This window comes from Netta rufina, assembly GCF_964035555.1.
Source record: "Netta rufina genome assembly, chromosome: 12".
Lineage (NCBI taxonomy): Eukaryota > Metazoa > Chordata > Aves > Anseriformes > Anatidae > Netta > Netta rufina.
In genome coordinates this window covers 2059615-2072878 of record NC_140135.1, presented here as the reverse complement: position 1 = coordinate 2072878, position 13264 = coordinate 2059615, and the positions used below count along the sequence as shown (strand labels likewise).

The 13264-nt window shown below is 38.2% G+C and overlaps 1 protein-coding gene across 4 annotated transcripts in view; it reads left to right on the top strand.

Annotated features, from left to right (window-relative positions):
• TENM1 (teneurin transmembrane protein 1) overlaps positions 1–13264 on the top strand; it is a gene marked incomplete at both ends in the record, with an annotated part of 244904 nt that overhangs the window by 180582 nt on the left and 51058 nt on the right. For 3 of the 4 annotated variants that reach the window (XM_084293822.1, XM_084293821.1, XM_084293819.1), the window contains 3 exons: positions 2983–3232; positions 4171–4191; positions 8358–8590. In XM_084293822.1, the coding sequence (XP_084149948.1) occupies positions 2983–3232; positions 4171–4191; positions 8358–8590 (504 nt within the window). The remainder of the gene's footprint in view (positions 1–2982; positions 3233–4170; positions 4192–8357; positions 8591–13264) is intronic. The other variant, XM_084293820.1, reaches the window with a different exon arrangement.

The window sequence follows — 13264 nt, the reverse complement described above, 5'->3', positions numbered from 1 at the left end:
ACACGCTTGATTTGCAGTCTGCGAGTCTCCTTTGTGCACAGGTTGCGTATGAGGGCATCTCCAGCGAGGAACACAAAGCCCAGGTAGAGCAGTGCCTTGCCTATTTCTCATGACCATAATAGGCTTTATTACGCATAATCAAGCACACCTCACTCAGCCATATATGAATTAGAAAAGCAGTTAGGAACAGACAAACAATAACTGTATCATAGCTAGGACACACCTAACAGAGCAGCCTGCAGGCCCATAGTAAAGCAGCAAAACTAAATAGTCAACTTTATCACCAAAAAAAGATAAAAATAACTAGTGCACTTTTGATCTTGAAACTAGTGAACTGCTTGTTGATTTCAGATAAATAAACCATACTTATAATGAGGAGGATATGATTCAAACCTAGAATTATACAATTCAGACTTATCTCCATACAACTGTGAGTGAAATGAAAAGCATGAGGAGCCTTCTCAAGTATGAATATATTCAGATTTTCATTTTTAATTAAAGCATTTCTCTGTGCATATGGAGAGCTGCACTTCTGAGAAGCATGAAATTTATCCAGTTTTGAAACACTGTCACTGGATTAACTACAGAAATAGCATTGGACAATAACATAAATGTCTTTCTAAAAATTCTCTGTTGCAAAGTGCAATTTTGTTTTCAGACTAAAACCACTTTGCTTCCTGAGTTAACTAGTCCTGAAGAACTTATATTTAACTTCAGCCACTAAGCCATGTTTCCAGTAGCTCTGCTGATGTGTGCGCTGTTCCTGCTCAGAGACGAGGTGGCTACGCTTATCTCCCTCTCCATAAAAGCTATTCCTCTCAGAGAGGTTACAAAATAAATAGAATAGAAAAGTTGTGGAATGAATAGATACAATTATACAGACTTGGATTTAACAGCACAGTCTGAGCTTTGGAGGGACAAGAACTGACATGCAGAAACCATACCAATTACAAGCAATGCTATAGTGCCACATGTTAATTATCTTTAAAAAAAATAAATAAATAAAATCTGATTCTTGCAGTTTAGCTGTGAAAAATATGTATTCCAATGCATGGCTGTCACCGCAAGCTTAAGATTTTAAATGTATATTTTTTTGCATCAATATGAAGCTCACATTGACAGAGGATCCCATCCTTTTCTCAGCTATACTGAACTCCTTTTCTACTTTTCCTTCAGTCCAGAGGGTCAATCTCTTACAATTCATTACATGATCTGAGTTGAATGTTTTGTTTTCTAACAGAAAGGTGTCAGTCAGTTTGGAAGATCTTCAGGGTATTTCTCATAATCCAGAGGAGAACACATACCAGAAATGCTAGTTCCTATATGTAGTCCTTGTAAAAATGCAGATGAATACAAGCAAATGCACTATTAACCAATTTTTCAGAGTATTCTCTGAATTAAATTTTTCTTCTGATGGGCAAGTATATTGATTTCAGTTTTTATTTATCTGGGGGAAAGAGGAGTACTTTTAAAGGGACTTTATGCTTTACAGTAACTCTAGCCCCAGTGCAACACAGCACTGGCTAAAATTAAAGCAGCAGCTCGAGAGCCTGAAATTAAGTACATGGTTACATTTATTGACAGCAAAAAAGATATTCTCCAGAGCCCTAATTATTTACTGGCATTTGTATGAGGCAGTTGAACGATTACCTTTACACTGTTAATTTCAGACAAAGGGCAGCATCTTCATTTAGCTGCATTTTTATCCGGTACATAAGGGAGGATATTGCCATTAATTTTGCTGGCATATTTCTAAGATGCCCTTTTTTTAAGCAAATGTTCAACCAAATACAAGTATTCTGTCCTTTATTGTTCAGATTTTTTTTTTTAATAGAATTCTCTTGAAAACAGCTGTGGCAACACTTAAATAATTCCACCGAGAATTTTAATTTGGCTTACCTGAGAGCCACAAAAAGAGTTTTACAAAAGTGGAGAGAGACAGCACACACACAGGTACATCCACTCTACTTCATGAAAACACTGAAGTGTCTCAATGTATCCTTACTGCAGCACCCCAGTTCTCGGAGTATCAGGAAGAGTCCTGCAAAAGTATATTCCCTTGTGTTTATTCCTTTAATTATGCTACTTTTTTTTCCTGATGAAATGCTGGGATTTCTAAGGGGAATATGAATGCTTTAATGCTCAACTTTCACTCAGAAAAAGTCAAAATTTTACAATAATATGCCATTTAAAATGTACTTCTTAAATATATTATTACATTGCTGTTTAAAATAAACACTGCAGATATCTACCCGAGAAAATGCATGTTTGCACTGGATCTGGTGCTAACAACCTAGTAGCTGGGAAGAGTCAACAATGTATGCCCCAGAGCAGTACTGAAATAACTGACATTTTGGAAACTTGTTTTAAACTTTATGGCAGCACATAATATATTCCTGTTGGTAAGAAATTTGCTTGTGCCTCAGTTACTTCTAGCTTGGCTTTGCTGCAGTCTGCACCATTTTTATATACCATGAAGGACTCACATTTACGTTTGAATATTGATTTTGTACTGCCACTCAGTGCTCTTTTGTGAAAAATGCATAGTAGTCCTGCTATTAATCTCCTTTAATTAAATATTCAAACTGCCTCAGAAATTCCTCTGCTACCTAATAAAAATTTATGAATAAAATGAATATTAAAGTAGTAATCCCTGAGAAATCAGATAGCACTGCAATTAACAGTCAATTTGTTAGAGCATTAAGCAACCATGAGTTCTCCTCATGATGTTGGCTTTTAAAATAGCCACTCACCACTAATTGACAAAGCAGCGATGGTGAAACTTGGGACTGAACAAAATTGGAAGAGATTAGTGGAACCCTGTGACACAGCCTTCAACAGATCAGGTGGCTTTTGCTATTTTGCCAATCTGCTGTTCTGTAGGATTTCAAAAGCCCAAATTGCAGAATAGTTTAAGCACTATACATTTGCTTTTTTTTTTTTTTTTTTGTCTCCTGTTTTCTCCCCCTTCCTTCCCCTTAGGAATTGTACACAAAGGAAATGGTGAAAACATGTTCATTTCCCAGCAGCCACCAGTCATCTCCACTGTGATGGGCAATGGACACCAGAGGAGTGTCTCCTGCTCCAACTGCAATGGTCTTGCACTCAACAGTAAACTCTTTGCCCCAGTTGCTCTTGCTTCTGGGCCTGATGGGAGTTTGTACATTGGAGACTTCAATTTTGTCAGACGGATCTTTCCCTCTGGAAACTCTATTGGCATATTAGAATTAAGGTAAAAGAAAATATGGTTACCTTTGGCTAGTGTTCCCTATCCTGGCTGTGATACACCTATGAAAACTACATTTTTTCTTCGTGCTTTAAAGAGGCATCTGCATTTGGCTGCTTCCTGAACATGTGTCTCACTGACTGTCAAACCTGGTCATTAGAAAACGTATGCATTGTTTCAAGTCGTCAGTTTAAAAAGGCATCCTAAGAGGCATTTAGAACAGATATTGCATAATGAATTTCTACAGAGTGCAGAATTAATAGAGCTAATTATTCTTCTTGTGGGTATTTTCATGCAATCCCCCCAAAAAGTTGAAAATCCCCTTCTCATATGGGCTTTTCATGCAATTTTCCCCAAAAAAGGTTTCAAATTCCATGAAGCTTTTAGAAAAACACCCCACCCCTATTCAATAGCAAATATTCAAAGTGTCACATCAGATCACAGCACTGAGGCTGCAGACAGACTTACCATGTTTGAAATTAATACAATTAAATTGTTCTTTATCTGTAACAGGATCTGGCTGGGTTTAAGCAGATGAGCAAACCTGGCATTGCAGACTGATGTGTCCCAGGCTGGGCCAGTGCCACTCTTAACAACTTCCCTGCAACTGACTCCTGCTTTGGATTCCCTTTCAAGGCATAGGGGAAGGCAGGAAAGGTTTTGGACACCGATGCACTAAATTTCTTTTACTTAGCACCCATGAATTTCTAACTAGCTAGCATTGCAGGCAATGAAATTGTGGGTTGATTGTTCAGAATGAACTTGAAAATGTGAAGGTGGTGGGTGGTGAAAAGGAAACAGATTTTGAGAGAAAGAAACGAATGCCAGGAAAAACAATGTTTTATTTGTATACAGCAGTTAGACAAAGAACACCGTGTTGTGGAGTACTAATATTTCTTGTCTTTTTTTTTTTTTTTTAAACCTGAACCGGTCTGTCTTACTAGGAATAGAGACACAAGACACAGGTGAGTAAAAAACACTAACAGTAATACGTGAAACATGTCAAACATGTCTTACAAAAGACCTGACTAGTGGAAGTTCTTATTTAGGAAAACACTTTGAGTTTCATAAATACAAATGTAAATCAAATTCACCTTTAGGGTGATTTGGTTTGTTCCCTTTGAAGGAATCAAATCAGTTGATCAACTGATTGATCTAAAAACCTGTTTGCTGATCACCAAGCAGCAATGGAGAGGTTTGAACTTGCAAGCTGGGAATGCTGTTCATAGCTGTCCTATGCTTTTCATAATATGCTCATATGATGATAGATATAGCCAGCCAAGCAAACTGGGGTTTGGCAAGGAATAAGACAAAAGGCTTCTGAATTCCCCAAGAGCCTGTGCTTTCATGGTTCTAGTATACTTGAACTTTAAAATCTGCTTTAGTTATGAGGGGGTGCACTAAGAGCACAACAGATCCAAAGCTGAGGGTAGCACATCACAGCTTGGTCCTTGCTTCCTCCAGCTACAGCATACGCAAGTTACTTTTCCCATTTCTATTAAACATTTTAACATTACAATGCAAGTTGTTAAAAAAAAAAAATAGTGTTGGACATGAGGCTTCTGCAATAGACTGTGGGATTTGTAACAGTCCACCTGCAGAAATGACGTTGCTGGCTAGGAAGAGACAGTGAGGCACCAAGACACTGTGTACCCTTAGAAACAAACTTCTTGGCATCTAAGTACATAAATGAGATAAATAAATGAGCTAAGCTAATGACTGCGTGGCATAGCAGGAAGTGTTTCATGAACGGAACATGTGTTCTGCAGGCTGAGATTACTGGTCAGAATTACTTGGTATAACCACTAGAATGCTATTGAATACTATAGGTTATTTGCCATCCTGCTTATAGATGTATTTCATATGTTTTACAATAAAAGGTTAATAAAAATGGAATAATTCCTAGCACAAGGTTTTATATTTTAACTGAAGGATCATTTCCTTTTTCCTTTATACTAAGCCGATCAGTATCTTTGTACACTAATGAAAAGAAGTAAATTGAATGTACTTTGTAATGCATTCAGAACTTCAGTCAGGTTTTTAATTTGGGCGTTTCTTTTGTAAAGTAGATTTTTTTTTTAATAACTAGTCATTATAATTGTTGGATGTTTTTTTGTTTTGTTTTGTTTTGAGATAAGCTTAAGCCTTAATTAATTCAATTTGTGAAAATATACAAGTGTCCCAGTCCTATTAATCAGAAAATCATAGTTGCTTCTATCCATATCCTACCCAAGTGAAATCCATGGAAGACCTGAGGAAGTAACTTGAAGTTACTGTAGTCTTTGAGGGTACAGAGGAGCACTCATCAGTCCCAGTCTATGGTGTTCTGTTCAGGCTGTAAAGACCACAGCAAGGATAAATACTGGGTTATGCATGTCTTGGAGATTTCTAGGATGCTCACATGGAAGCAACAACTGGATGTTTTCATGTAACAGGCCAGGAAAGAAAAGGCTCAAAATCCAAATCCTCAGCACAATCTTTAGTCTCCAAAACAGCAGGAAAAAAGGTTTTGCCAGGAAAAAGAAAACAGTGGGGAAAAAAAAAAAAAAAAAAAAAAAAAAAAGTGTAGTTTGGAGAGTAGGATACAGAAGACACTGATCTTGTTTTTTTGACTGTTTAAAAAACAACTCATCCTATGTGGTTTTCTAAATTTTATTGCCTTCAAGATTTTAATAAGATCTAGGGGCATCTAAAGGCATCTGATAACCGGTCAAATGAAAACTAGACTTTGAGGTTACAGGGATAAATTGTACTACAGGCCTGTTACCATTTTTTCTGGAAAGATTCATCATAAATCCTAGGCTACTTCCTGTAGTTTTTAATAGGATAATTTAAATAACCTCTGATTTAGATTTGATTGCAAACTTCTACAAAGATGAGGAGCATTTGATTTTTTTCCATTTTTACTCAAATTCTGTAAAAATTTCAGTATTCAAGGCTTTTAAGCATATATAACATTGAGTTTTTTTAACAAACAGTCTTATTAAATGTAATGACAAGTGTGACAGAAAATGTGTCTACAAGGAGGGTATATCATGACTCCTGGTTCTCTACAGTTTCTGCATGACAGAGAAAATGTTTATTTAACATTGTGAATTCTCCTTGCAACTTTTTCCATGGGAGTATTTTATTAAAGAGTAATCTTTTAGCTGGTCAGTCTCTTCAGAGATCACTCCAGAGAGCATAAATGATTCTCAATGTTTTTAACAAACAATTCTATAGTAATGGTGATACGCAATTCAGCATCAATTGCCTTTAGCTCATCCACTTATTCTCTTGCATCATACTGTGGTCCTCTCTCATTCCCTGAATTTCCTTGGACTGGGTTTCACATCTGTTCCCCAACTGTAAAAATACCTCATTGCTTATATATTCCCACCTTTTGTAGAAGCTTATGACTAAGGTCAGCTTTAAGCTAGTCTAGCTTGTGACCCACTCCTCAGAGGTGCTGAGTAGTTTGTCCCCTTTTGAATGGAGAATGACAAATGAAACAGGCCCAAGTTCTGTCACATTTACCGTGGTACAGCATCGGCCTGATTGCTAAGAAATCAAAGATTTCAACTGATTGTCTGTTAGAGGTTTCTTAGCTATATAGAGAGAGTACTCAGATTGATAAAATAAAAAGATATGTTGAGTATTTTACATTTGCTTGCAACATTGCTTAGCAAGGTAGAGCTGTCTAATTGATGATTAATAAAGCTTAGTATCTACTTCAAACAAGCAAAAGCTTCATATTTAAAGAGACTACATCAACCTGAAATCTAGTCAGCAAAATAAGTCAGTGTCACTTCAGGCATTGCATATCTGTCCTGGAGCCTCTACCAGTTCTTCAGCACTGTACTGTCTGAATTCGTCCTTTCCTGATTTGTGGTGGCATAAAAACCTGGGTCTGCAGAAGATCATCGCCATATCTAGCATACAACAAGACTGACAAATCTGAGAGAAGTAAATCTTGTTTTGTAACCTTGTTGCAGAAATCTTAATTGTTAAGGTATTAACATTTGCACAATTAAGTAACAAAAAGATACCAATTTGTCAGTCTTACAGATCTGCATAGCAATACCTGAGTGTATTTGTACAGGACAGTTCCATAAAGAGTTACAGGGAGGTCATCTCACACAGCCAACAGTCAGAAATCACCTCCTTCCCCAGAAGAAACTTGGCAGTGGTAAAAGTACTGCCCGAGACCTGGATGCTCTGCCAAGCAGTGAGCACATCTCTGCCTCTGCCCATCTCTTCCATTTTCAGTAACAGACTGAGTGATTTGAAGGATCTACACCTATCCAGGGTTTGATTCTATTTTATAACCAGGACTACAGCACAAGCCCATCAGTTTTGGGGCACTGGTGAGGTATGCCACATGCCTAGGTGATTTCCTCAAAATGGAAATTAACTCTGCATTCAAAAAGATACAAAATGTCTTACTTGCTAAAAAGATGCAGCCCAGTGCTCTGATTAGAATTTATGATCCTCACCATTTAATTAACGTATGTAAATATTTTTTAATAACATTTTATAAGCTCAATAAGGCACTTCAGTGCATGAATTATGGTGCATTAATTCATGCCTAGTTGCACTGACAGTGCTTGGCCTTCTGCCTCTCTCCTGACAATACAGTCAGCATGAATTAAGGCACCATATTTCATACCTTCATATTTCCTAAGGTTTAGAAACAGATAAAAATAACCAAGAGTGGGTATTAGTACCCATGCAGAAGAGTCAGTGATTCACTTTGCTGCAAGTCATAGATTTGTTTTCAGTGCCAAGACTACTAAGAATTAATATAGAAAAAATGACCTTGCTTTTGGAAGTAGTAATTATTAAATAAGCTGAAGTCAATCCAGTTAGCTTTATACTGGCCAGACCAACACCAGCAATACCACTCTCTGCATAAACTCTGCACCTGACACTAAGCTGGCTGGACAAGCCTTACAGCCACTGCTAATTGCTTCTTCCTCAGCAGTGGTGCTTGGATGAGCACCGTGATAACTGGTGTCACTTATGCCTTCCCATCCCCAAATCATTGAAGAGCCACCTGGAGATAAATAGGAGAATACAAGTGCCAGGCTAGCATGACCAAAGATGAGTAAGAAAAACAATTTAACTTTGATGTTCTTCTGTTCTCTTTTAGTACAAGTCCTGCACATAAATATTACTTGGCTGTTGACCCAGTGTCAGAATCCCTTTACTTGTCTGATACCAACACCAGAAAAATTTACAAAGCAAAATCACTTGTTGAAACAAAGGATCTGGCCAAAAATGCTGATGTGGTGGCAGGAACAGGTGATCAGTGCCTTCCGTTTGACCAGAGTCACTGTGGAGATGGTGGGAAGGCATCAGAGGCATCTCTCAACAGTCCAAGAGGTAAGAAAAGTATTTGAACTACTTGGGGAATCAGCTTTCATCCTCCTACATTACTTAGAAATTCAGATGCAACTGGATATGCAAAAACTGGTCCCAGGTGATATGATGTGATTAACCATAGTAGAGCTAAATAATATTATAAAGCTCATTCATCTTTTGAATACCAAGAACACTCTGGCTAGAATCAGCTGAAGTGGAATGCCAAATTCTTTCACTCCCTTTTTGTGAGAGTCCTAAATGGAGTTTGAGTTCAACCTGAGTACTGTTTAGGGTTCGGTTTAGAGTGGTTAGGTTTTGGAAAGAGGAAAAGAGCAGAGCACTAGAGTGAAAGGGACTGCTGAAATGAGGCTGCCCAAACCTTTCAGTCCTGGCCAATTTTTTGGGGAGCCCTACGTGGGATTGTGTTGGACCTGGGCAGTGTGTAAAGTTAGGGTTCAGAGCAAGAAAATGCACAGACACCCAGCCTTAGTGATGCTGCAAATATGCTGCCAAGATAAGGTTAGGGCTGTCCAAACGATTCTGTCCTATCCCCTTCTTGTGGGAGGGCTAGGTGGGATTCTAACTGGATGATATTCCTTGCTATGGGGTGGTAGACAGTGGAATGGGTTTTCTAGATATTTTTGTTTCCCCATCCCTAGACGTGTTCACGGCTAGGTTGGATGGGCTTTGGGCAACCTGATCTAGTGAAGGATTTCCCTGCCCATAGCAGGGAGTTGGAACTAGATGGTCTTTAATGTCCCTTCCAACCCACACCATTCTGTGATTATAAATAATCTTTTCTTGTATGGCAGCACTCCTATTTAATTAGCTTTCTATTGCAAGGTGTCAGCATTTAATTATATTTAACTTCTAAGCAAATAGTGTTGTTGTAAAGTCCATTTTTTGTGTATTTGGATGACTGTGGTAACGTTAGTGGGGCTTACACATTTTAAGTCAGGGCTCTTCAAATGAAACAGCTAGTAAGATCAAATATATGGAGAAATCTCGTTTGTCCTTCCTCATTAAGTTTGCTTTTTAAAATACAAGCATCTCACTTGCTCCCTTTGAAGTAAGCATTTTGCTGAAGCCTTTCTGGGTACATCCTATATTGTCACAGGCAAAATGCACGTGAATCCTGAATCCTCACTAGTGGCACAATTAATCTTGCAGTGTGCATTAGAACTGCAGTTTGAATTAGAACTGAGATAATACGTCTCTTTAATATCTTTATCGATGATCTGGATGAGGGCATCGAGTGCACCGTCAGTAAGTTTGCAGACAACACCAAGCTATGCGCATGTGTCGATCTGCTCGAGGGTAGGAAAGCTCTGCAGGAGGATCTAGATAGGTTGGACCAATGGGCTGAGGTCAACTGTATGAAGCTCAACAAGGCCAAGTGCCGGGTCCTGCGCCTGGGGCGCAACAACCCCAAGCAGAGCTACAGGCTGGGAGATGAGTGGTTGGAGAGCTGCCAGGCAGAGAAGGACCTGGGAGTGATGGTTGATAGTCGGCTGAATATGAGCCAGCAGTGTGCTCAGGTGGCCAAGAAGGCCAACAGTGTCCTGGCTTGTATCAGAAGCAGTGTGGCCAGCAGGTGTAGGGAAGTGATTGTCCCCCTGTACTGGGCTCTGGTGAGGCAGCACCTTGAGTATTATGTTCAGTTTTGGGCTACAAGAAGGACATGGAGGTGCTTGAGCGAGTCCAGAGAAGGGCAATGAAGCTGGTGAGGGGTCTGGAGAACAAGTCTTATGAGGCTCAGGGGCAACCTTATCCCACTCTACGGGTACCTTAAAGGAAGCTGTAGCAAGGTGGGGGTTGGTCTATTCTCCCACGTGCCTGGTGACAGGACAAGGAGGAATGGGCTAAAGTTGCACCAGGGGAGGTTTAGGTTGGATGTTCGGTGAAGCTTCTTTACTGAAAGGGTGGTTATGCATTGGAGTGGGCTGCCCAGGGAAGTGGTGGAATCACTATCCCTGGAGGTCTTTAAAAGATGTTTAGATGTAGAGCTCAGTGACATGGTTTAGTGGAGGACTAGTTATTGTTAGGTCAGAGGTTGGACCAAATGATCTTGAAGGTCTCTTCCAACGTAGACAATTCTGTGATTCTCTAACGCAGCTGATCAACTCCCAGTAATATCCCTGGAACAAAGGGTAAACGACAGCTCCAGTGGCAGAGGCCTATGTGGGCTTTTAACAAGACCCCCTTCTAGCACACTGCTCACTACTAACGACTGGCTCTAAGGAAGTTTTGATTGTTTTTCTTGAGCTAATGAAGGAAGGCTGTGTAGCAGTAGGAAATTTGAATGTATATACAGACAAACATTTCTAGGACAAGCAAATAATCCTGTTTTAAGGCTTAGCAAGTGACACAATTATAGGTAGAGCAATCTCAACATGTCTTTAATGATGGAAGTTATGTGTGAGGTAAGTGCAAATAAATGTTGATCTTCACGTAGCTTATTGTTATGAATCAATTATAAAAATAGATGAAAGATTTTCAGTCCTTTAGCAGGAACATAATGTATTACTACAACTGATCATATCAAATTACAATATAATTAGTGGTTTCATCTTTCTTACTGGCAAAATATCTTTGAAAATTTGTAATATGCTATCTACTTTTTAAATATTCATGCATAGCTGGCTTCTTCAACAGGTGCTAATCATAGAGATATTAAGTGGAATAAAAAGTACAATTCATGAGTGCTGGGGCAGCCGTCAAAAATTAAAAAAATAACTGTAAGCTGACAATGGCAAATACATTGGCAAATACATTGCATACATTGGCAAATTCAGGTAATGGATCCCAGATGATTTATGAACCTAAAGTATATCAGTTTAAATTGAAATTGTTTGTCATTTTCTGTGCTCCTTTAATTTCAAGGAATTGTGGACTGTGGAATTGTGGACCCTTTTTGTGCAGGGCCTAGCATAATGCAGCACCAACCCTGCCACCAGGGAAGCACAAACTATTAATTGTGCATTATCATGATGGCCTTACAAATGCACACCTTTGTTTGCTTCTACACTAAAACACTGGGTAACCTTGAAAGCAGTACGAAGTATTTGCCTGGTACCTATAGATTTAGGTATTTATTAAGTATATATGAGTTTTTTCTAATTTAAATAGAATTTGGTGATTATTTTCAATCACTTATTTTGTTTGTTAATGGACTAATTATTAATTTAGATGTCACACTTCTACTGAAAATACATTCACAACGTACATGCAAGTATTTTTTTTTCTAGAAGACAGGAAAAACTGACAAAGAATCTCTGGTGAGTCCAGAGATTCAGCAACATCTTATCCACATCTAAAGATACTTGAATACAAAGCAACACAGCGTTATGTAGTATTTGATCACAGGACTAAATGAATTGATGTAACTTTTCATCTGAGATTTTTACAATCCAAAAGTGTATACCTCATAATGCAGATAAAGTAATTGTCAAAATATTTAATATATTCAAATGCATTCCTCAGTGACCATGCAAGATTAACATTTATTTTTAAGCTGATGTAGAACTTACTTTTGGCTCCATTTTTTCCATCTGCCTCATTTTTTTCCAAACATTCCCTTTTTCTGCAATAAATAACAAATGTCTTGTTACTTGGTAGAAAGGTTGTATCTGAGAAGGAACTGCTTAGTAGCTGTCTGACCTTGGTTAGTTACTCCTCAGATGTTGTATTCTTACTTCTGCTCCTGGCTGCTTGTGACTTTGAATGGAGGCTTATCTATATGACTCAAGTTTATCCATTTGTAAAATTGATAAGAAATACCTACTGTGTAACACTGTTGTGAAACTTAATCCTGTTTGGTAAAGTCCTCAGAACTCTGCAACTGGAAATTCATATACTTATTTTTCTGAATGAAAGTTGCTTCAAATACTGTTTTAACTTTTTTGAACTCAGATTTTTCTCTTTTGGTAGGCAGGTAGGTTATTTATTGTTATTTGGAGTATTGTTTTTGGAGTCCCATAGATTTTTGACTATTTAAGGCTTTCAGCTGCTTTCATCTCTCATTATTTGGCAAGTCTGTCTTTGCCAAGTGACCAGGAATTGAATGCCAGACAGTAAAACATCGTGAAGTCACACTGGTCACTTATGATTTGATCTTACCCCAGCTTTCATTTTGCAGTTAGCAAATGTGTGGGGCTTTGTTCGGTCTGTGAAGGACTAGAGATGGGACTTCACGAACATCTATCTTGCACAATTGTGTGTTTGAGCTGACTTTGAAAGATGCATTTAAACATGCATGGGTGATGTAGTTGAAACTTGAACTTCAATATATTATTTTTACTGCAACTTTAATTCTGTGTAGAACTCAGACTAATGAGTCATGTAATAGATGACCAAGTACTTAAGCAAAATGTGAAATGGTACAAGGTGGGAACATAAAATAAGAGCTGTGACAAGCTGAACACATTTATTACACAAGAAGATATTGAAAATGAAGAAGTAACTACACAAGATATTAATCACTGAGTTCTAATATCTTGAACTTTACTAAGCAACAGATTTTAATTTGGGGGTGGGGAATTCTGGTGGGTAGGGGAATTTTTTTGATTAAAAGGTATTTATGGCATATCTAGTCACCAACATTATCATTTGAACAGTCTGCATTAATATTTATAAGGCACTAAGGGATAGTGTCCTGATTTTACTAGATTAGTCACTGAATACTGGAGCAGCAAG